The sequence below is a fragment of the Anoplopoma fimbria genome, chromosome 8 (assembly GCF_027596085.1).
Source record: "Anoplopoma fimbria isolate UVic2021 breed Golden Eagle Sablefish chromosome 8, Afim_UVic_2022, whole genome shotgun sequence".
Classification (NCBI taxonomy): Eukaryota; Metazoa; Chordata; class Actinopteri; order Perciformes; family Anoplopomatidae; genus Anoplopoma; species Anoplopoma fimbria.
In genome coordinates, this window is record NC_072456.1 from 1972803 (window position 1) to 1998678 (window position 25876).

Sequence of the window (25876 nt, forward strand, 5' to 3'; positions counted from 1 at the left end):
TGTGAGAGAAATAAACATTTTTAAGGATTAAAAAAAAAGCTATTTCCTATTTGTCTTTCAGTTTTTCTATCCATACATACTCCAAAATAACCATTTAGTTTGTTTGGTGGAAAAAAAAAGTGCAATTTGTTTCAAGGTGCATGTACACACAGGGAAAAGGTCACAGGGCTGCAGATAACATGTCCTCATCTTGTAGAAAGCCCTGAGCTCTCACTTTGTAGTTACACATGGTAACCCTGCACCAAGCAAAGAATCCTCTCTGGTAATCTACACTCCGTCAGATAGCTTTTTTAAGAACTGCTCATAGTTCATAGAGCGGAGGGCAGCCGGGGTCAATCAGCTGAGGAGAAGGCACCATGTATGATGTGTACACAGCAAGTGTTCACACCTGATAGTCTTTCCTGGCATGACTATAAGTGTGCAAGTGAAATAACATCTTATTTTACTGTAATATTTAGACACTGCAGAATAAGGACTGATAGATCTGAGAGAATTATGAGTGGTTGACTTTCCACATAGAAAAACATAACCGTTAGTAACTCTCAATCAAAACGTTTTGTTTTCGTGGAGTCCCCCAAAGGGCGGTGCTTGGACCCCTTTCCTTCCTGATTAACATGCAACCTCTGCAGCATATCTTCCACAGACATGCATTATGATTGACCACTGTTGATACAAGGATTATAACCAACTGTATGGCCCACTATAGCCTGGTACCACCTAAATCCTATGTCTTGCCTTACAAACTGGATTGTCTAAAAATGTCCTGCACTTGATTAGATACCTTAAAGATACCATTCTGGTCCCAGTGCTTGAATAATTAACAGTTTCTTGTCTAGTCTGTGTGCCTTATCTAATAAAGTTAAAACAAAAAGCGTTTAAAGCATCACCTTTGGCTCACTTCTGTTTTTTGGTGTTATGGGGACTAAAGTGGCAGTCTTGTTTTATTGTTCAGTCAATTGAGTATTTTCCGCCCCAATCTTAAAAGGGCATCACCATTTCATCTTGACTTAGCAATTCTTTTTTTTCTGATTGCTGTGATTTTATAATTTCAACTCATTTTATATATTATTTTGAACTTCATTTAATTTATTCCATTCTTACTGTGACGTCCTTAGAAATGCGGTCTTTGACTAGTGCTATTAAGTGGTTATACTGCACAAAACTCAAGAATCATATTTCAGTTTCCATCCTGAAACCTATAAAATTAGCCTTAGTAAGAAGGAACAGTGTTGTATGATGCGTTTCAGTTGTACATGATGGTAAAAATAGATTACATCTAAACTGGATTTCACCATTTAAAAACAGACTAAAAAAGTTTATACACTGTCTTTCCGTATTTTACTAAATATTAATCCAATATGTGTGTTCATATATAAATATATGTTCTTGCTTTTTCTCTACCATCGTCATTTAGCTACACCACGCAATGTCACACACAAAATAGTATTTTGGACACATCTTGATGGCACCATATGCAAATGTTCTTGTGCAGGTCAAAGGCAAAGTGTCCAGGACTGGAAGGCAGAGAAATGTCAGATATTTAAACATGTTTGACAGTTGAAACCATCATTGACCTTCCAGGGGGCTTTAACTGGCTGCGGGGATTGAGCGGTTCAAAAATAATCCTCCCCTGTCAAACGTCACTCAAGCTCAGCAATAACACTAGTCATCATCCAGCTTAGCTTCCCTCCAATTTTCGGGGTAGATGGAGAGACTCGTGGAAATTGGTATGTTAACCGGCAGCCATGAAATCTGTAAATTTTTTGGACTACAATAGAGATCAAACCCTGTTGGATTTGGGTAATTAAGCGTCCTTGGAGCCTGTTGATGTGAGAAGATGTTCTTACACCTTCAGCATTTACGTGCGAGTAAGGGCATGTTGGGGGATTGGGTGCTGGGTGGAAGGGGGTGAGATAGGGTGAGGTGGGGGGCAGAGCTGCCGCGCTAATCAGGACAAGTCTAGATCACAGAATCTCATCCAAGGACTTCATCTTGGACTTCTAATGACGCTGACCTTCTATGAATACCCTCAATTATGTGGAATGATCTCTTGAATAAAGTCCTCAATCAAAGTCACAGACCTCCTACTGAGAAAGCCTCGGGTATTACATAAAATCAACATTAACTGGGGATGGACGAATATGTAAATAGCTCCTTTAATTGACTATGTTTTGGTTTATTCACACAACCGATTAAAAGAGGCGTAAGCCACTTCTTTAAAGTAGATTAAGCACCATTTGTAAGAGGTTACGGATGTGTCACGACATCGGGTCAACCACGGTGGAGATCATAAAGGCAAAGTTGACAGATTTTCGCTTTCAGTCTAATCTTGCTTTTATAGTGTCTGGTTTATTTTGGCGTTTAAAGAGCTGCTATACTGGAGACAAACAAAAAGACAGATTGGAGCCAAGGTTTGGGTATAAAAGTTCTGGGGGGGGGTGTCAGGTCAGAGTCATTTACAGCACATCATATATCTGGATGTGTGCATATGGAGCATTGAGTTTCCCCGATATGTTTCAAAGCATTCAAATGAAGCGGGGCGCACAGAGCCCATTATCCTGCTACAGTATATCCTTGGGAAAGAAAGACAAATATATATATATATATATACACACACATAGCATACACGCTATATCTGTAAAATTAGTGATCTGCTTTTATCTGAAATCAAAGCGATGCTCACAAATCTATTAAACGCCATCTTTTGTTTTTTTAATAATGCATCATACTGGGACCAAAGCGAGCTTTTCAAGCAAAATGTAGACTTTTGTTCTGAACAAATATAATTAGACTTTATTTTTAAGATAGTCTCTGCGATGTTGGAGCTAATTTGTATTTAGTAAAGTACAGTCCTTGATGAGCTTTTCCCAGAGGCTGGCAGGCCCAGTTTGTATTTTGAACCAGCATAAAATCCTTGAATTAAAGAAAACTCAAGGGCCTTGCACTTTCCAGAGATTGTTGACGGCTGGATGTATTGAGATTAGAATAGCTGTCTCTGTGGCATACACTAGTGTTCTAAGGGATGACAGTATTTAGTAATTTTTCTCAGTCATGTACAGTTCTATAAAAAGGTCCCACATCTTGCATTTGCTTTTGAAGGCTTGAGGCCAGGCCTATGAGAGTAATATGCCAAGATTAAATGTATTGCTTTTTAACCGATTTATGAATATGTTTTTTGTGTTTGCGGGTATTTCATTCCAAGTGCATTAAATGGTACATCTAGAACACTGTTTAACAATGGACTCTAAAAATAAGAAGAAAAACCCTTAAAAATGTTAAAAAGATACACATTTATCGTGTCCTCGATACCAAACAGAGGTAGACAGAAGCAAGCTTGTCATTTCTAGCCAGCGACTCTTTCAGCTGTCAGAAGCAGATTTTATCAACTGTAGCTAGTTGCTAACTAAGCTGTTGTTAGCGCCATGAGTGGTTTGAAAAAGCAGACTGACTAAATTATTTTTTTTAAGTGGCCCTTTTATGCTTTTCCACTTTTCCCCTCTCCTTTAGTGTGTTATATATATTTTTGTACATGTAAAAGGTCCGTAGAGTGTAAAACCTGAAGTCCACGCTTAAAAGGAGTTACCCTCCCCCTCAGAAGCTCCTGAGCTGCCTGAAACGGCTCCATTAAATTCTCTCCTTCACTTCCGTAACTTTATGAGGTCACAATGTTACAGAAGTGACGTAAAACTCCTTCTGGCTAGTTTGTGCCGCCCTCAAACAACAAAAGAGAGAGACGGAGCTGGAGCTCCGGAGGAAGAGTTTTTTGAAATGTGAAACGTTGACCAATCACAACAGAGCAGGCTAGCTGACCAATCGGAGCAGACATTGCTTTCTGGAGGGAGGAGCAAGTGCTACAACGGAGCGTTTCAGAGAGAGGGTGAGAAGAGGTGCTGCAGGACAGCCAGGATGAGAAAAACAAGGCGGATTATGAACATTAACTCATGTAAACATGTTGTAACTATAACTTGAGATAATAATATGTACCCGGAAAATAGCATAATAGGGCCTGTTTAAAACAAGAAGGGCTCGAACATGAAAGCCTGCAGTTGCATGTCCAGAGCAAAAAAGTCGTCAACCTCCACCAGCTGATAATCCGTGTAGAAGGCGTAGAAATAAGAAACAGTGTTGTTCTTGTGTTGCAGTGTAACATTAGACTGTTATTTTGATCTAACATAAGCCTGTTTGGCTTCTTAGCTTGCATTCTTGTACTTATTTTCACTTTTACCGTCAACTTTTGAGTTTGGCAACTTTACAGTATCTCTGTCAATGCTGGCTCGAGTCACTAATGTGACCCGAAACCCCTGGGAGCAACCAGGATTGGCTTCCACACAATGGCAAACTACTCGAAGTGGATGTGCCAGATGTGAACGCATGATGAACTGATGTATGTTATGGAACTCTCACTCAGCTGAGTAAATTCTCATGATGGCACCATATGAACAGACACAATTTAATCCATTCCTTCTACTTTTGCTGCTTTCATTAGTTTTTTTGGTACTAGCTCCATTTTCTAAGCTATGATGGGACAATTACCATTCCTTGACTAACTCAAGTAACTCGATAACTAAAAATCATCGATGCAAATTGAAGGCATCGAGGCTTCGTTTACGCAGCTTATAATAAAAAATAACAACTACTAATGCCAAGACGTTTTTTTATTCAAAGTAAGTATGTCATTAAAAATACAATCATTAATTTAATAATTTGATTTGCATGGTTTTATGGAAATATCCACGATAGATGACAATAAAAAGGTAAAAGAAACATTTAGAATATTTGACGGTTTACACGGACTTTGGTACGTTTTTTTGGGGACGGTGTATAAAAAAAGTTGGTCTGGATCATTGAAAACCAGAATGCAATATGGCACATAAATGCAGTAAATGGCTTTAATTTTGACAGATAATATCATTGTATGCAATTTAAGCAATAAAATGTACAATCTTTCTAAAAAAAGAAAGCAAATAATTGTTCTGTTTTTTTCTCTTTTGTATAGTTACTCTTTCACCTTAATAAGGCAAAATTCTTTCTTTATCCTGTTACACGTTTAATCAATGGAATAATGGGTAGAATATCTAATTACTAAAGTCATGGATAGCTGTAGCCCTACACACATACAGTAGTTATAATTTCACAGTAGCATAAAAAACATAAAGAATTATGTTTTCCTTATTATTATGTTATCCTTTTACCTTATATAGACGTATTCGTCTTTACAAAATTAAATGAAAAATAAATTAACTTTAAAGTAATAAGCACAGATTTATAATGCATTCTGGGTAAATATACACAGCACACATGAATATGAGCTGCTGTTTATGAGACAAATGAAATCAGATGGTGTAAACCCCCGACGGAGAAAATCTTTCAAAGATTCATAAAGGTTAAAACAACTGTTTATTCTGCGCATTTCAACGGAAGATGGCAAGCAGCTCCCTGATGAATCCCCATCTGATGCTGCACATATGTATGCATACTGTGCACGCAAACACACTAAAAAGTGCATGAGTAAAAGCCACACTGATGCACACAGTCATGTACACACACTTGCACTCTTATACACCCTCCTACACACACTTCTACTTTATCAAAAAGTATATAACATGACTGAAAAAAGATGCCACAAATAAAACGAACTGATGGGGAATGAATTGGCCAAACATACTGTGACCCCCTCTGCTCAAGAGATGAGGGCCAACACTTGGTCAAAAGATGGGCTGATGAAGTGATTTCAGTTGTGCAGATGTTCTAATGGAGTAAACCAGAGCACTTTATTTACCTCTTGACCCTACATCGTCAAACCCTCAACTATTCTCGTAAAATTTGAGTAGCGACTAAAAGGACGGAGTTTCGGATACGAGTGGTGGCCGAAGTTAGTTTTCCCCCCATGGTGTCTGGGTGCTGGGCTCAGTCTTTTTGAGATAGAGGAGCTCAAATATCCCAGAGAGGTTTGAAGACAGACTGCTACGCTTTCTTTTTGACAAGAGCAGGTTGAGGTGGTTTGAGCACCCAATCAGGACGCCAAGCAGATCCCTCCCTGTGGAGGTATTCTAGGGATATCTAATTGGGAAGAAGCCCCGGGGTAAACCTAGAACACGCTGGAGGGATTAAACATCCCAGCTGCCCTGTGAACGCCTGGGGATTCTCCAGTAGGAGCTGGGAGATGTGGCTGGGGAAACGGATGCCCTGACTTGTCTGCTCAGCCCAAAGCCACCATTCCAAAGTATGAAAATGTCAGAACATTTTGAAAACGGTAAATGGTTGAAAGGATGGATGGCATGGTTGTTGTCTTATCCACTACTGTAGAAATATTTTTCTATTATCACAAATATGTCGTTTTCTTCGAGCTTCATTCAAATATTTAAAAACGATAGCTACTGTTGGAGTAAATTGCATGTGTGATGAAACCCATTCTTACCTTTGGTGGAACAGCTGGTCCAGCAGTGTAGGGAACCAAGCTTGGTGGTACATCTGTGATGTAGGTCTTTCTGGGGCCTGGAGGTTGGTATGCCTGGGCAGGGGCCGGCTCAGGTCTCCTGAGACTTAAGCCGCCTACTTGGGGTACTCCTTGATGGTGATGTTCCTGGTATCCGACCGGAGCCATCTGGGAAAAGCCAGGCTGTGGTGGTCCATAGGCAAAGTCGGGACCTTTGGGCTGGGCAGGCATGTACTGCACCTGTGCAGGGCTGCGAATGGGTTGCTGGCCAAAGTGGTGGCCAATCGGGGCTTGATGCTGGGGGCCGGGCTGGGCCGACCTCACCTGGACGTTGAAGGTGGGCTGGCTCGGGGTTGAGGCTGTGGCGTAGGAGGCTGGCACAGGATGAGGAGCGGTGTGGCTTTGAGCCCTGGTCATGGTGCTGGCAGGAGAAGGGGGGATGGACGAGACCCCCCCGGGTGCCTGAGGTTTGGGCGTGGACTTCTTCGTGGCGGTCAGAGGAGGCTGGGTTGGGATGACCATGCGCTTGTACCCGGTCACTGGAGCGCTGGGGGTGGAGGCTGCCGAGGAGGCCGCCGAGGAGTTCTGAAAAACAGCACAATACATTTATAGTCCAAAGATTTTACCATGTTCATCGTCTATGTAAGCATGCTAACATTTATCAGAAATGAATACAAAGTACAGCTGAGGCTGATGGGAATGTCATTAGATTTGCCGTTATTTGGTGATAAACCACAGTATTGGTCGCCATGGAATTTTGACCTAATAATGGCGCTCCTCACCAAAGTTATTACAATTCATGTGTGAGTTGTTAAATTCATGACAATCTGTCCAAATGTTGTTGAGACATTTCACTCGAAAGCACAAATGTAAACCTCATGGTAATGCTAGAGGAAAAGTCAGGGGATCATCAAAATCCATATGATTCATCCTCTGGGGACCAAGCTTATGTGCAAAAACGTTCCTGGACATCCATCAAATGATTGTTGAGATATTCCAGTGTGGACTAAAGTTATAAACTGACTGATAACCCACACTGTCACCCCTGGAGCACCGGTGCTAGCATTAAAATAAAATTAAAAAAAAGAAACAGTAAAAGGACGAACTAAAACAGTTGTATTCAATAGCTTTTTACTGATACTGAGGTTCACGCTCAAATGATTATCCACCTTGCCTCCCTGGAGTCAATTTCCATGCTACCTCGACAGCAGAGGCTCCACACCATCCAGGGCCACCCATAATGTATGGCTAATAAAGCAGGAGGGGAAGGGGATAAATTGTTTGGCAGAGGACTCCACGACAGCGGATTGGCAATGGCACATGACACTTGTGCTGACTCCAGCTCCTTGGACGGGAGAGATGTTAAATCATTGAGAATTTGTGGCGCTGGTGTTCCTGGGAAGAGGCGGCTGTAAAGCAGCAAACGCAAGCCACTGCAGGGTTTCTGGTCGAGTGAACTACTGTGGCGTTTTGATCTAACGTCTGGCAGGTAGATTGCATGGCACAGACCAAGACATAACAACATATAGCTGTGAACACACAGAGGGAAGATGTTTCACTCGGATGTCAGAGGCGTCTGCCCCGGGTGTCTGTCATGTAAGTAATAATTGTTTTTCCCTTCCACTACATATCGGTGTCAGACGTTCAGCCAGTCTAAAAAGGGTCTATCATTAACCTTGGATGGCCTTATTAGGTTACTGCCTGAAGCCAAAAATCAGAGTCAATTACTAAATTTGCAGCACTAGGGGAACAAAAATGAACACTTGTAGTCTTTAGACCCTTTGCAGTTCAGTTTGATGAAGTGTCTTCCAAATTGGGGCAGAGCAACAATTCCAATCGATTTCCCTTAAAAGTTGATCAAAGCCTGCTGCTCCGTATTGCCCCATATAGCTGTGTGTGTCTGCGCTGCTACACAATGCTGTAATCCCTTGCTTAAATTGAATAAAGCAACACTGGCGTTGTAATTCGACCATTGAAAAAGTACTCGGTAAAATTCATGTGTCGCGATACAAATACTAAGAAAGTTTTTTGGGTAAACTAGGTGCATGCATCAACTTTGTCCAAATCCCATCTAATCTAAGTCAGAGGGGAGCCCTAAGGAACCATTAAAAAGCTCCAGAACATATTTTCTGCTCTCACCCCGATGCCTGCCTCAGTGATTAGTGCTGATGTTTATTTAAAAAGTGTGTCTGTCTGCATATGTATGGGGAGAAAAAAAAAATCTCCACTATGCCCTTTAGGAAGTGAAATTACTTAATTTAAATGTTTCATGGGTTTTAAATACTCTAGATTATTCATTTATCTTTAAAGGCCTTAGAACCTACAGTAGCATTTAGTTAGCAGGGCACTGGAAATGCAAATTGGCCCCCTTCAAATAATTACACTGTCATGGTACATTTTCCACAAATTACATTAAGAGAATGGATTCACGCCTTTCTGAGGGCGATGGAGCTTATCAAAGGCATACGACCTGAACAAAACTGTCTGTGTTATTAACTAAATTATCGTTTTAGTTGACCTGTCGGTGTTAACGAGTGGTCTGAGATAATAACAGGATTGATATGTAGGGCATGGACTGCGACATGGAATATTTAATGATAATGTTACTTTCTCTTATATGTAATTTTTTTTTTCCTTATATAGATGGACATATTATTGCTGAATGATGCTTCCACCATGACAAAAAAATATATTTTGCTCAGTTTCCTGTTATTAAGGGAGTTTGTTTTGTTTTAACAACACTCTTTCTCCTCTTATGACAAGATATTCAATTATTAGGACTTATTTTCTTGTTATTTCTACATAACCATCACTACATTTTTACAAGAAACGTTTCTTTATAAAAAAATCAACATAATTTAGTTTTTTTATATCACCTTCGCCCAATTACACAATCGTCATTACATTAATTTATGTCATTAAAACAATATTTATAACGAGAAACCTCCTTAATACACAATCGTCATTACATTAATGTCTCATAAAATCAAGAAAAGTGTTTTGTTACAATTAGGTACGATGTTTTAGACAAAACTCTACTTGAATAATTGCAGATTACTAATTATAAATGATATTATGATGACATGCACAACTAAAATTAGATTGCACTATTAAATATTCAGTCTTTTTGTCTGATCCAACACAGTTTTGAAATCCACAAGTCCGACCTTAGATACAGCATCATACTGTGCTGCTCTCTGACAGCCCCCCACCCTCCATACATAAACACAAACACAGCACAGTTTTTAAAAACTTTTCCCCAACGCCTTCAGGAAAGTTAACCCTCACCCCAAACTGTAATTCAGACTGACTTTGCAAACAACTTAAGTGTGAAATTTCACAGAGACTCTCAAGAAAGTCTTTTGACACATTAAAAAAGATTAGGAGAGACTATACAAGCCTTAGGGGGCTGAGTAAAACTGTTAACTTTGCATTTCAACCCACAAGGGTGGGAGGGGGGGATCTTTTTTTTGTTATTTATTTTTTTAAAGCAAGCTTGGGGAAAACCCCTCAAGAGGGAGAAGTTCTGCATCTTTTCAGACTCATCTAAGACCTTGGATATTTTTTCTCTCAACTTTATCCTGCTCCTTATTCATACAAAAGCGTCCGTCGGCTCGACCGTCCATTTGCATCTCTCTGCTTCAGCACTCGCACTATGACCATGGGAGAATTCCCAGTCAACACCGGAGCGTTGGCTAATCTCCCCTCCACTTTCAGTCATCTAGTCTCGGCACAATCTGGGCACAATAGTCGTATTTGACAATCCGCCAGCCTCAATACAGACACGCAATTGAGGGTATCAATTTTCTTCTCCTAAAATAGTTCAAGATAAGGCACATTAAATATGATTAAACAATGTCTCTGTGGAACATGGCGAGACCTCTAGCTGTTTGGAACTATCTCTCCGTTTGCAGATAAAAGTGTGTTCTACACACACTGGGAACTTTTTCACTCTGCCTATCTTACATCTTCATATTGGGTTCTTTTTTTTTTGCTCCTTCAAGTGATAGATGCATGACAACTCTCAGCTTTCACAAGTGAATATTTCAACACAGTTTTTCACCCCGGCCACATACATTAGAATGCATCTGACTTGAAATACTGCGACTGTGACTGGTGTTATAACTGCTGATTATATCACGGTGTTACATTTGAACTGCGGTCACGTTCTGTCTTTCGAGAAGCGCTGCTTTTATTTTGTATTTAAGTTATATGCACTCTTTATAGTAAATGGAGCGACTACTCGCAACAATATCAATAACAGTGGCCCAATTTATTCCTCATGGTGTACTTGCAGAAACAGCACACAGGGCTCCTGCTATCTTTAGCTGCCTTTCCATCGACCTATTTTTATGCACGTTTTTGTAAAGTTGCGAATTCAAAAAAGTTTTACAATATTTTTCTGATGTATTGATAGAAAACATTATTGTAAAAGGGCAATATTTCTCTGTATGGGTGCGCCTGGATTTGACCCGAGTGTTTCTTTAGATACGTTACATTTAAATCCGCAAACGTGAAAATGTTCATAAAAGTACATCCTGGACTTTACACAAGAGAGTCGGACTGTAAAAAGAATGTGAAATCAAACACTATCTGAGGATGTGGGAACAGTTTGGATTCAGGATTACTGGCACCGCTGTGGAGGAGAACTCATGAGGGTTTTGAAGCTGAAATGCATTTATTTATTTATTTTATTAAAGGCAAGGTTTCAAATTCTCCAAGTAGTTTCTTCTGATATTATCACAGCTATGATATTTGTTCTGTGGCGTCTGATGTTTGCATAGTTGATCATTTTTACATGCACCGACTAAAAGGGAAACATTGATGCTATATAACGATTTTTCAGTATATACGCATTTCATATTTGCCATTACTGATATAGATATTTGGCAGTGGAAATGATCAATCTATCTGACAATAATTTATATTTTTAACATACACACATAAACAAAAAAACTAAAGTAAATCAGATCCCTTACTTTATTTTTTATTATAACCAAGGATGGTAAATTTGAAAGCATATCATCTTGTTCTCTGTGGACTTTGGTTGACACACTAACGGTGGCCCTGTTTGGAATTTCTGCACTGCAATTTCTTACTTATTGAACAACGGACACACCGATACCAATATGAGCTATAATGGGACAATGTATTGTTCTGGTTTCTATTTCAAGCAAAAAGAATCATCACTGAATTTGTGCAGCGGCCTTACTGAGTCATTTGGAATATTGACAGGTCATGCACACTTCAAGGAACTCACTTTGCTTTCTCGTTTTTCCGTCTGTGATGAACTATACAGAAATGACAGACGCACTTAAAAGTACAAGGAGCGCTATGAACATGCAGAATGATTCAGGCAGCAGTCACATGACATGCACACTCCAAGACAACCTTTTAACCATTTAGTCCGTGTTCAAAAAATTCAGTTATGTAATACCCTTAAAAAAAAAAAAAAGGTTTCAGAAAAATAATGTAAAAATATTGTAATATTTCTAGAATGATGTAACAACGTCATATAAAAGTAGGCCGTATTACTCACTGATGCAACTAAAAATCTTTTTCTGGGCTACTGTGTGAAGAGAAAAAAAAAAAGTCCCCGAGAGTCAGCGATCGTGGCACTTCTGCAGGCTATCTTTACAAAAAAAAAGGAAATGTGTGTTTTGTGGCGCTCACACAGCAGAAATTAATTGTTTAATTCACCTCCTGTAGTACTGCGGGCCAGTCTCTCACCACACACAACTGTGACTCATCCCTGTAATGAGGGGTTTCTGTTTGTTTTATTTTTTCTGTCATGCACTTGTGACCCTTCTCGCTCACCGGTTCGCTAACACGGTGTCGATATCATCAATCCCAGAGACGGGAAACTGTTCTCTCAGAGTGTGTGTGTGTGGGGGTTGTTTGTGTGTGTGTGTGTGTGTGTGTGTGTGTACTGTAAGCTCGCACATGTTATTGGGAAGACTGATAATGTGCTATGACAGCAGTTGATGGTAAGCCTGTTAGCACTGTTACTGGGACTTCATGATGTAAAGAGGCAGGTTGTAATGTCAGAGCTTCCCTGGCTCAAACTAACTTTTGTCATTGGTTCACCCTGTTAATAAAAGACAAAGGGGTGATAGCACGCAGTTTATTTGACTAACAAACATTGACGGAACACGATGGGCGCCCCAAAGGCATGCTCCTCTCTCCACAGTTGGCTGCCCCTGTCAAAACTCAGAACCTGCTGCCAGATTGACCTTAAGGTCGCCGGGTGCCACCGGCGCTGTGCCAACATCCCTGCTCCGTGCAGCGACAAAGCAATCAAAAGAGAATAGCACCATGGGAAGCAAACAGGGAGGGAACAAAAACAGTTAAACACTGCCGACACAGAGCCACAGTGTCGTCTCGATGCAGCTCGCGGGAGATAAGCAGCAGCGGCGCACAATCGCATCAGTGGCATCAGAGCCCTGAAGAGTTAAAATATCCATGCCGAAAAAATAAGCGCCTTTGGTTTTGACCTTTTATAAAAGGAATAAAAGAAGCTGGTTGACCTGTGACAGCAGCAGAAGCTGTAAACAGTTGAGGCGGACATTCCTCAGCCAACTGATCGAGGTTTTTACTTTGACCTTTACAACATAGCGGTGGCTGACCTCTCATTTTCCTTAGGACTGACCGCTTTGTTTACTAGAAACCATATGATAAACCGTCAGTGATTACTAAAATAAAATGCGTCACTACAGGCACCTTGTCATGTGTGTTCATGACGGATGCAAATGTAATCCGCCTGACAGAAGCTTAGGTCAAAGTGTCTAAGTGTCGTGACCGCCAAATTGCGTGAAGGTCATTCCAGGCATTATAGCAGGACAGCAACATACGTATTCATGGAAACAGTACAGCCATAGTGTAAGCAGTTATAGTTTGTAGTTTTACAAGTACTATTAGATCTTTAAAACTAATTGAATCAGATCCTCTAACACCTGTATAAGTTACCATAACCATTCAGTATTATACACATAAAATAGAGAGCTAACTATAGAGAGTGGAAGCGAAGCCGTGGTGTTTCAGAAATGATAACCCTCATTCAAAATCAAGTTACAAAAAAGTCAGCCTTGGAACATAACCTTGCTCAACGGTTTGCTGTGCAACTCACTCCATACTGTATGCCAAGATAAGGCCGGTACATTTTATCTATTAAAAGTAAAAAGCTCACTCAATGTATCTGTGTGAATGTAGTATTCATCTCGCTAGACTCTCTATAGCCCCAGCAAAAGTTTTTAATGGAATGGCTTTTAGGGGAGAGATGCATATGAATGCAAACACACTTCGTAAGAACCCGAGCAGATACGGCAACAAAGGTTTTCAAATGTAAGAAAAACGCCTTTCGCCCTTCGCCTTGATGCTTACGCACCAAGATACTTCAATTTTACGGGCACTCCGTTAACGCCATTCCATAGAAAACTATTTTCTGGGACCATAGAAAGCCTACGGAGGTGAGTACTATATACAATTTGTATTGGTTTTTTTGGTAAGCTAAACCAGGTCATTCATTTAATCTGTTTTTAATTGATTTGAATGAAAACCATTTCCCAAAAGCCCAACGTCATCAGCCCGACGTAAGAGAACTTATTGCTAAGAACTTAATTCTGCGATCAAATGAAATGGTTTTCTTAACATTTTTAAATTACATTTGAACACAATTTGGGCATATGACTTGTTTATCCATGGATATATATATAAAATCGCTTCTGAACGCCTCATATGGAGATAAGTGTGCTGCTGAAGGCGTGAATTTGAAATGGGGGAGGCCATCCCTTGAGAAGCCTTCGGAGTTTGAGCCTCATAAGGGGAGCAGCAGAAAGGTCATCAACCCTAGAGACACCACCAGGGTGGTCCGTAGTCTGCATTCTCCGCGACCGCTCACCAGACGCCATTATCAGTGGGAGGCTCGGGAGCGAGCGGTGAGGGCCTATCATTCTGCCATGTTGTGACAGCTACTGCCATCCACAATGCTCTGCCTGTTGAGAGATGGGAGTGTCACGGCACGGCTCGACTGGCGCAGTGTGAAGCGAGGGCCTCCTCGGGGCACTCGTGTGGAAGGATCCATCTCAGCAGCATTTTGAGGCACTTGGCTTCAGCTAAACTGTCAGCAGACGTCAATAATGCCCGTTTGTTTCCTGAGGACATGACAACTTATTATACGGACTTCAAGCTATTTGACATCGAGTAAAAAATACAAACAGACCAACGCGTGCAATGCTGCAGCGTGTCTGCTGACATTTTGGATCAGTTGGAATTTCTTTACCATGTGAAAGGCAACCGGACTAAGAACCAAACGGGAACACATAAGTTTGCCAACTCATAGACAGATTGTTACCACAGCAATTGAAATATAGGTTTGAAAACGCCCTTACTTCCTTAAGTTTTTGTTTAAAAAAGGCAAATTGACACACAGTTATGAGACCTGTCATGGGATGGAACTGGAACCAACCCAACCACATCCAAGTCATGTCCCAGGTTAGGTTTCAAATACTAGGAACTAATGAAGACTAAACCAAACTAGAATAACCGCGTCGCAAATGTATGACCTTGCCAACCAGTGAAGTTGTAGTTGTAAAATGTCATCACTTCATCATTTTATCCTATAAAACATTGGTGTGAAATTATCTTCATTAGCATGTGAAATCTTGAGTTACGGCCAAAAACAAATTTTGTGAGGGCACAGGGACTTTGATCACTAAAATCTAGACAGATCATCCTTGAATCTAGGTGGACCTTTTATGTCGAATTTGAAGAAATTTGCCATGAGAATGGGACAAACGTGAGGTCACAATGACCTTTGACGACCAAATTCTTATGAAATGTAAATTCAAATTGATGTTCGTACCAAATTTGAAGACATTTCCTGAGGGGCGTTCCTGGGATATCTGGGGCATGAGAATGGGACTAATACAAAAACACATGTAGGACTCCAGAATCACATGAACTTTGTAGTTCGGTGTGGCAGGGTCACGACCTCTTCCCTCACAGGCACCGAAGAGCTCAACAGCCCAGTTCACGTAATTTTTTTCTAGACAGCATTAACAAATGCGCACTTCAGTCTCCAACATGGACACAAACAAAGAGACGGCTTCAGTGCGCTTGGCTGCCCTGACTGTTAATTGAGGTGGAACCATGACTGTAAGTGAGTCACACATCTCGGGTCCCAGAAGTTCTGGCAATGCCAGAAGGCAGCCTTGTGACAGTTGAGTAGCTCTACCTCTTCACTTAGAGCACCCCTCTCCCTAAAACACACACGCACACACACACACACACACACACACACACACACACATCCATCTTGACGCAGGGAAGTTTAACACGGTGGAAAAAGTGTATGGAGCTGAGGCTTTCAATATTTTATTTACGATGCTGCACATTATCGTTGCGCAGCGTGGATGAATCAGACAGGAGGAGCTTTTTAATTTCAACTCAGATCTCATCACAGTCAGATCGGAACGAGGATTTAATGGAGGTAGTGCATTAGAGTTTAATTGGGACAAAAATGTCACTGCTTAATGCAAAACTAAATTGTTACGTGGTTCCTTCGTGGGTCGTACAGTGGATAACTGCTAAAGTGCACCAGCACTTGTGTGTACTTTTCTCCTCAACAAATCCACTGCATGGTGCTAAAAGTTTTGGTTGCCATCATGATGAAATACAAAAGACTACACCAAATACCACTTAAGTAATTGGAAATTGTCTTTTGAGTGATGCACAAACACTAAGACACATTTACTACATGTTTAAGAGGAAGACAATAACCTACCGGGCGATGTTCATTATTATTTGCAGAATATGATTGCCAATTTTAATCAACCTGCTACAGTTTGCCAAAACTACCAATCTCTGTCTATGAAGGTAGTGAATACAAATGGATACTGGTTATTCAGATAAAATACAGTCAACAAATCAGCAGTGAAAGAGCTGGTGTTGATTTAAATATTGTGATACACATTCATATGTTCTGCCCTAATTTTTTCTTCCTCTATTATCATCCAGTGATAACAGTTTTTACTATTATTAATGACCTAAAAGGCACATATTAAATGCGTGAAAATCATAATGTACAAATGAAAACACACTGGGACGGCGATGTGTTTGATTACTAGAAAGGCACCGGGGCTCGGTGTGAATTAGAGGTCGCAGCGGTCACGGCTTCAGCAGCCTCCATCGGAGCGGCGCCGCTGCCCCGGCGCTTTGATGAGCGCACTATTTTGACACTCATCCTGGGCCTCCTTGTTAACTCCCCCACAACAGATCTGATGTGCTCAGACAGGCCTACGCTGCATGTTAGTGGGGCTGGTTGGGCGCAGATTGCAGTGCAGCACACTTGAAGGGGTTTTAGCATGAGCGCGCACTCTTTGTGTTTCCTTACGATCCCCGTGCCAGACTCAGAAATGAGGACGAAAGCGATATTAATAATCTTAAAAAACAATGTGTGATGTCGGGCAGAAAATGTGTCATTTCACCAGGTGACCGATTAGCTGCTCCTTTTCTAACTAAAGAGTGGGGTGCAATGTTTAAACGCATAATTCCATATTCTTCTTTGACCTTATGTTTTACAATACTCTGACAGGATTTTTACAACTCTGGAAAGTTATCATGGCCTCAATCGTTTCTATCTTAAATAGCAGAACGATCTAAAAGGAATGTGAGCCGGCATGTATTAAATTGGCAAAAGAGGCACTTTGCCAGATCACACCTTGTGTTTGAGTCATTGGTCATTTATTATTTATTTGTTGGCACTATTTGTGCAATCATTGCAATTATTTGTGCGTTTAATCATTAATTATTTTGCTAATATCTATCAACCACTGTAAGCAAACAAAAGAACAGACCTATGTGTAAACAATGAGAAACTACAGCTTTTATACATGCCAAATAACAATTATGACATTTTGTGTAATTACGTTAAAACATCTGGGATGCAATTGTGGTATGACAGGAAATTAAAGAAACCTCTCGCAGAAAAAAAAAAAAAAAGCATTATCATCACCATCAGGTCCGAACAAACTGCAACACAAACTTAGTTAACTGTGTCAAATACCAAATGGCATCGAAGACGGAAAGTGGAGAGAGAACAAATGGGGATTATATAATGATCACATTTCATTACCCACTGTTATGCCACAGAGAATACCAACTAAAGCAAACAAAATTGTTTTGATGTCTGTGAGGCATCAGTGCCGGCTGAATGTTTGCAGGAATGCTATTTGGAATTTTTATGAATGAGCGGCAACGTCCATTGCAATCTTTGTCCAGGAGGCTGGCACACGTTAAGGTCCCCCTCGCTGAGTCCAAATTTAGCGTTGGGAGGGGTGGGGGGAGAGAAGATTCCTCTCCCAGACGCTTGGAAGGGGCCTATTGATTTTTGGAGAGCTGGCTCTGTAATTGCTTTGCGCGCTGGAAAGCTCTAAATCAAGAGCACTCGTTGCTCTTTGCTTATACAAGAGGAAGATCACTGTGCGGCCGTTGTGCCAGTGCTGGATGGTACGAAAAACCCGGCCCGCATCACAGTTCAGTGCTGTGTTGTAGAATAAAGCATTGAAAGAGCCTGAGCACGGACTGACGGGAGCAGCTGGGCGGGGGGGAAAGGTCAACCTGAGTTAATCAGCTAGAATCAGCATCAGCTGAGGAGAGAGTAACATTGTTTGTGTGTGTGAGTGTGTGTGTGTGTGTGTGTGTGTGTGTGTGTGTGTGTGTGTGTGTGTGTGTGTGTGTGTGTGTGTGCGTGCTGCTGAAAAATAAACAAATGGAAAACTCCATGTGCAGAAAAGCTCTCAGAGAGAAGACACAGCGACAGTGCAAGAACGTAGAAGCAGGGTTAAGTCAACAAAACGTCCAGATACATAACGTTCCATGATTTATACATGTCCTGGCATGTATGTGTGCTCTGCTCAGACACAGGTGGTGCGGCTCCTCACCCGTAACTCAAGAAAAAAGCTTGCAGCGGGTGGCGGTGAGAAAAATAAAAACGTGGGACAACTTTGACCCTGTCAGGTTAAAAGCGCCATGGCGGCCATACATTAGTTAGCGCGACCGTTCGGGAGGTTGGCTCTCACAGAGCCATGCAGGTGCACATCAATTTTTTAAGTCGTGTTGACAAAGGCTTTCAGACTCCTGCTCTGATATATACTGCACGTTTTTTTATAAACCCAACAAAGGTGTGCACTTATTCTATATTTTATTTAGAAAAAAAAAAGAAAAAAAAGAGTTGCAGCAGCTGGTAGCTCCTATCCTTATAAATGTGTTTGTAGTTCTGTGCCGTCTGTATATGTGGGCTTCTGTGAATTTTCTGTGTTTACACTTGTGTAAGTGTGTTTACATGAAACTCTGAAAGAATAAATGAAAAGATCAGATCAGTAACCAAGGCTTACACACTGATGCCAAAGGTTCTCTAAAGTGTGAAAATGGATGACTTTGTAACACTGACAGCTAGCAGCATGTAAACATAATGTTTACTGTACAGCTAATTACAACTAAAAAGGTGCATGTTTTGTTTTTTCCTACTATTAAAGTTTGACATTTTGGGAAATACACTTTTTCACTTTCTTGCCTTTTCTTGCCTGTAGATGAGCAGATTAATACCCCTCATGACTTAACTCTAAACAGGAAGCTACAGCTAGCAAATAGCCGCTAGTCTAGTTTAGCATAAGACTTGTTATTTGTTTGTTTTATCTGTACAAGCCAAAGTATAAAAACATCAACTTCTGGTTTTATGGGTAGGTATTAACTATTGTTAGGCTGGCCCAAATGTTGTTTGTAAACTTTATTAAACAAACATGATTGAACGAGAAAGTTAGTTAGCTAGTAAATGAGGTTCAGACTTACTGATTTATAACGACGGTCACTGTGGCAAATTACGGAATTATAGAGTCATAAATTTGACCATGAGACATGACAGACTGCACGTTGGTCCCCGACCAATTAAAGCTTGCCGTCTTACACGCTGCCTGTGATGTCATCGGGTATGCGGCCCATGGATCGTCATTCTGCTTTTGCTTAGCCATCTTTACAGCTGAGCATTAAAGAGTGCTCTGTTCTCCCACTGGTCAATGTTGTTTTGGTCATTATCACTTTCACACAGAACATAAAATTTAAGCCATGTAAAAACTACGTAATTTTTCGAGGGAAGCTATTTTTTTTCTGAGATTTGCACTTCAATTAAAGACATCAACCAATCACGTTGTGTGGAACGGACTCATTTAAAACAGTATAGTGTATGACACCACGGAGGCAGCGTAGTCAGAAGCAAGACGCCACTTTATAACTCTTTTCTAAGGCAGCGCAGACCAGATCCAGTACATCGGTTTGTACCTTTCACAATAAAAGCACTAAAACCTTACACATTTAAATTTGTTCAGAACATTTCACTAAGAGGAAACTCAATAAAATGACTTACAGCAGCTTAGGCTATACACTTATTTACCTTAGACAGACTGCCAATAGAATCCTGGTAGTTGGTTCTTTGCCTGCACGAATCTAATCAAACCTTTTTGAAAAAGTGTTGCAGTTCTTTCCAATTTGCATTGCTGCCTGTCTGAATATTTCTGACGAGAAAGGCCCTGAACTTAATCACGTTCTCTATCAATGGGAAACCTTAGACTTTGTTAGCAGCTGGTCCATACAGACTGTCAACCCTACAAGAAAATGTCTGTATTCTACTACAAACCGTTCAATGTCAAAAAGGCATTTCACCATATTTTATGAGCACATAATGTTATGTTATTACAGTATGGCATCCGTGAACACATTGACTTCCCACAACACTGAGCCTACCAGAAATCACCAGGTCATAATTTACTTACTTGCCTGCAGTGTGTATCATTTCACAGCCACACGGCTCATTTCTTGTCTCCCTGTATCCGCTATGTTTCCCCTGCGTGGTGCAATCATTTTCACTTTGTGTGTGGTACACCCATTTTGCTCCCTCTAACCAGGGAGCCAGGAGTCACTAAACCAAAGGATGAGAGCAAATTGCAGCCAACAGTCTTTTGTCTGTCTTTGTCACGCTGCACACTTCCCCCCGAAATACAATGTTTCAAGTGTCATTTTCCACATACGTAGAATCTAACAAGCATTCTACTAGTCTGAAAAAAAGACTATGTTCCCAGATTTGCTATAAAAGTGCTATGAACGTATTTGAAAAAGTTTTATTCTGTTTTCCCTCCACGTTAACATCACAATCTGACATAATAGGTCAGTGGATGTAAATGTGTCTGGTATGAGGGCACAGACCCTTATCTGTAGCTAAACGAACAGCTCTGTCAATAATTTATCACCTTAACCCTGTTTTCAGTCTCACATTTGCATCCTTTAATAAATAAATTAAAGAGACAACATGTAGACATGGTGAGTACACGGTAAATAACCCACAGAATAAAAACTGGGATGCCTTTAAGAATATTTTTGACTTGAATATAGTGTACTGGTACATGTCTGTAGCCCTCACAGAGAACAACCTTTCAGGTATTACATTATTGCTCGAATATCTCTCTAGAGATATGATCTGCCTGGTGTTAAAAGCCCCTCCGAGCCTTCCTACTCCAAACACAATTGGTTAGGTTTTTTTATCTGCCTGTCCTACATTTATTGTGTGTCAAACTATTTAGTGAACTGCCCAAGGCTTTGACTTTTTGAAGTTGCTCTTAATACCGTTTAATATCAACTAATGATATAGGTCGAGACTCAGTTTTTCATTGGTGCAAAACATTCTTAAAAGATGCAACATATGGGTCTGTTTCCAACAGGAACCTTATTTGCTACAGTGTATCATTTGGTTTCAATCGTGTAAAATGATTCAACCAGTCTGTACTTTTGTACAGTTGTTATGAATTTTAGCTGTGGTCCTTTACTTTAGCGCACGTACTCAAAAGTACCAGTAGAACAATGTAAAAACACTTTGTGACGAGTAAAACTCCCACAAAATCCTACTTAAAAGTACAACAAATTTTTAACATTGTAATGTAAATTTACCGGGTTGTTGTGTGTTTATTTATGTAAAAACATAAAGGAGTACTCGAGTCATTTAGTTCTTTACTTACATTAAGTTGGAGGGCTTGTGGGAGACGTTTCTTTTTTCTTCAAATGGTCAAAATCGCAGCAAAAGAGGTGCTTACTTTTAACCCTTGTATGAGCTACACCCCGAAACCCTGCATCCTATATTACCATAGTGCAACCTAATTGCATCTTTCATTTCACCCTGCCTGATCCATTAACACCTACCTGTTTCAAACTCTTCAAAGTCCGGTTGTAACGCAGTCTTCCCCTAGTGTTAAAGATTTTAGGTAGAGCTGATGACGTCACTATCTTTCGGTTGTTTATATTTTTTAATAAAACTTTAAAAAGCTCCCTTCAAACCAACAAAGGTCATTATGTGCAACTGTTATGACCAGTTAAATAAACTATATGTGTAAAATCAGTGGAATGGACCTTTAATCTGAAAAGTAGTCAGAAACTACAGTCAGTTGAATGTAGTGAGCTAAACAGTACTATATTTGCCTTTGAAAACCACACAGAAGCAGAGACTTTAAATACTCAAGGACAAAATCACACTCAAATACACTCCTTGAGTAAATGTACGGACTACTACTGACTGTCGGTGTATACTTGTACAGGCAAGGTGTGACGTTGTGTTGGTATCGTACTTGTGCAATGCGCGGCTTGTAGGGCGAGCTGCTCTCCAGGTCGGCCAGGATGCTGGTGAGGGAGTCGATCTCAGCATCGAGACTGGAGCGCCTCTCCTCCAGGGTCTTCTCTGGTCCTCTCATCTGGGAGCAAACATCACACATGTGCAAAATACAGTGAGTGAAATGACCAACACGGCCTGTAACAACACTACGCCACCCTGTGTAGTTGCAATCACAAGTTAAGGACATATAATGATCAATGAGGAGAAATTCTACTGACTGAGACATTCTCCCCTTTTTTTTTTTCAGATTTAAGTCTCTGATTTCACGCTTCACCTTGACCTGACACAATCCTTTTGAAAGCCACACATCAATAGCAGAGACTTCTCTCTGGGAGAAATGCTCCGAGAAGTAAGAAGCAACGCATTGTCTGTTCATAAAGCAGTGCACTATTCACCTCCTGCTTTTCAGCACACTTGGATTTACAGTATTTCATTCTTCATGCATTATTCATCACAGTCTCATCCAGCACTATTTCAAACAAAAAGGTCAATTTTTTTTATTTTTTTTATTTTTTAAGAATTAAAGTCTGATATTTTTCTATTCCATATTCTAAACATGTGCCCTATAAAGGATGATGAGAATTGCTTTGATTTTTATTTGACTGGTTTATTACCAGATGAAGCTTGAAAGTGTCAGAAACAGGATCTCTCCAGCAGTCTGAGACCTCGTTGATTTATTCATCTACATTCCTTTTCAGTTTTAACAAAAGAGCAAACGCAACTTCAACATATAAAAAAAAGAAGAAAAGAAAAAAGACACAAAACATAACTAAAAATGTTGCACAAAAATCTGCAGCTAAGTCGCTAAAATGATCTGACCGTTAGTGACACCCGGTTTTCTACAAAAATTCCCGGGAATTTCTCCACGGAATGACAGATATATTTTTAGTCCTCTGAACTATGCTGCAACTGCAAGAAGACTTCTTGCAATTGCCTGCGGGGGCTTTTTGAGTTGGCTGGATCAGTGACTGCTTCTTATTCTAATGTTATGTGTTTGGATTACCTGTCACAATCTATTACAGGCAGGGCTTGCCTCCATTTGGAGCAGAGCTGCTGCTTAAAAAACATCTAAGGCTATCATGAGCGGAGGGAGGGGGGTGGTAAACAAAGCAAAACACTAATGGCTTGTCTCAAATCAACAAAAGGAAATAAAGAAGAAGAAAAAAAATGTATTTAACAGGGATAACGAGGAGGATGAAAGGAAACATTGCGGTGTTTGTGATGCGTTTGAGTTCTCCATGTAGGGCTTCGTAATGTGGACAACAGCCGCGATGAGAACTAGCTGCTTCTGTCTTCCACCCTCTCTCTTCTGCTAGAAGATTCGGCATCAACGCGACACATTCCAGACCTCTGTCTTGGTCAGGGTGATAAAGACAAGAAATACTTTTCCTTTCTTCTGAGGAAGTACTATTTAAATATATTCTTTCAGTGTGTGAGATTTCTCTACTGAGGCACAGAGAAGAATATACAAAGACATTTTGATTGATATCTATCCCCCTTTTTTTCCTGCAGTGAAAGACTTCTGCTCCGGCTACAGGGCACGTAATTAAGATACCAGCGGTGTATTAAGGAATTCAGTTGAATGGCCAGCCAATATGACAGGAGAAGAAAAAGTCAGAGATGGAAAAACAGTAAAGCACTTTTAAAACTAATTAAGCACTTCATTTGGTTTTACGTGGACTGTCGGTGCCGCTCAGAAGAAGATGGCCGATACAAATGGGGGAAAAAACTAAGCCGTAGTGCCTGATTATATTTAGTTGTCACGTCTTGTTCATCAATATTGTAGCTGTCCTGAGAGTCACATTTCATGAGCAGCATAAGAAAATTAAACAATATAATTTTTTAATTGTTAATTTACTTTGAAAGACATGCTCAAATTTTAAGTCAGGTGCCAATATGTACTTTGAAGCAGTTGTTTATTCCAATGTCAGTGACAGGAGACAAAATCCTCCCTGGTTTTGTGAAAAATCACATTCCAAAGTTCAGCTGAAGTTAATGTGAGGCTTCGACAGTCTGATGAATATCTTCCACATTTTTTTAGTATGAAATTCACTCTTTGTGGTTTCCCCAAATTACTGTGGAGCTGAGGGTCTGTAAAGGTGCGGTAACGCAAAATCTAAGTAGAATTTCGTGCTAAAATACACATTAACTTTGGATGTTATACACTTGAATTTGCTTACTCAGAAAGCTGAAGCCTCATACTAGCTTCAGATTCGTTTTTGAAGATATTTGCACACAGGACAAGGACTGTGGATTTTTTTGTCCATCACTTACATCTAAAGGTTATGGTCAGTTTGAACAGGAGGAGTTATTACAGCAGGTAAAACCTGAGTCAGTGAACATATGGGCTCATAGGGGTTTGAACTTCATTCACTTAAATATCATAAGGGGCACTTTTAACTGTTTTGTTATCTTCTTACAGTTTTGCACACTCAGACAAGAAAAAATTTAAATCTCTGAACAAAACATGCACGAAAATATGCACAATTGTCCAATTTATTTTCTTTTAAAAGATCTGATGGCGTTGAGTGGCCAGGTTACATATGAAATGCTAACAGTATCCACAATAAGACGGACCTTGTGAAATAGATGACGGGCCAGATGTTATTGATCCATGTTGAACTATGTTGTTCTAGAACTGTAACGGCACAACTTCATTAAACTTTTGGAACATCTAATTTAAACCTTGGTGCGCGGGTGTTTCTGATTACAGTTAAGAAAGGATGTGTAGCTATAGCTTCATGTTAGCGTACACATAGAAGAAGAATCCCACACAGTTTGGTATACATATATGTGTTTAGATACCAGGTCTGGTATTAGAAAATAAGACTGGCAGGGCCCTAGTAAAAACATTGTTTTCACATTTGACTAAATGCCAGAAAGGATTTGTGGATTTCTAAAATGAGAAGTGCATTTTGTTGATGTAATATTTCATTTCTAACTTCTCAGTCACTCCCAAATGTGTTTACAGAAACCAGCTCTGTTGATTGGGGTAGCCCAACATTCCCTTGGTGAAAGGAAAGCAAGACATTCAGAAGTGTGACTGTCGTTAGGCTGCACCTTATAAAATATATTCACTAATGAGAGTTTACATTGAGGCAATCACACAGCATGAAGACACATAGTGCTAATCCCAGGATGCAGTCTTTCACTGTCTACAGGTATATATACAGTTTGTGTGGGAGAGTGGATGAATTTGCATACATTGCATAATTTATTTACATTTCCTCCGTCTTTACACAGGAAGCATTCGTTTAGGATGAGAAGCAGGTCGGATCCACAAAAGCGGGTGCTTGAAGGGGGACACTGAACGAAGGAAATGTGAAGCACTTGGAGGGGTCAAGTGCTGAGAGTGTGATTTCAGATCACAGGGGCCAGATATCCCTCGGGAGGAGGACAAAGGCCTGTGGGTATTATGACCAGGCTCCACCAATAGGTGTCAGCCTTCTATGCTTCCTGCACTGCAGAAAGTGTGCTTGTGTGTGGGTCCAGGACGGCTGGCTCCAGGCAACATCTGGAGCTGGACGTCTCTGCAGTTGGCTGCTGCTCAAATGGACAGGCAGTCTTTTTTTTTTTTTTTTTTTTTTTTTTTTTTTTTTTTTTTGCTGGACTCGGCGCGTGAACTCAGTGCAGAGCTCGGGGCCGTCTTTGCTTTCCGTGACGACTCTTCGAGAGTTCCTGACAAGCGAGATGAAATTCAAAGCAATAACACATTCCCCCTCCACCCTCCTCAC

The 25876-nt window shown here is 40.5% G+C and overlaps 1 protein-coding gene across 1 annotated transcript in view; it reads right to left on the reverse strand.

Annotated features, from left to right (window-relative positions):
- Positions 1-25876, reverse strand: part of lpp (LIM domain containing preferred translocation partner in lipoma) — a 144827-nt gene that overhangs the window by 53234 nt on the left and 65717 nt on the right. Inside the window, exons 7-8 of the mRNA XM_054602612.1 lie at positions 22099-22221; positions 6419-7021 (exon numbers count right to left, since the gene is read on the reverse strand). Coding sequence (XP_054458587.1) covers positions 6419-7021; positions 22099-22221 — 726 coding nt within the window. The remainder of the gene's footprint in view (positions 1-6418; positions 7022-22098; positions 22222-25876) is intronic.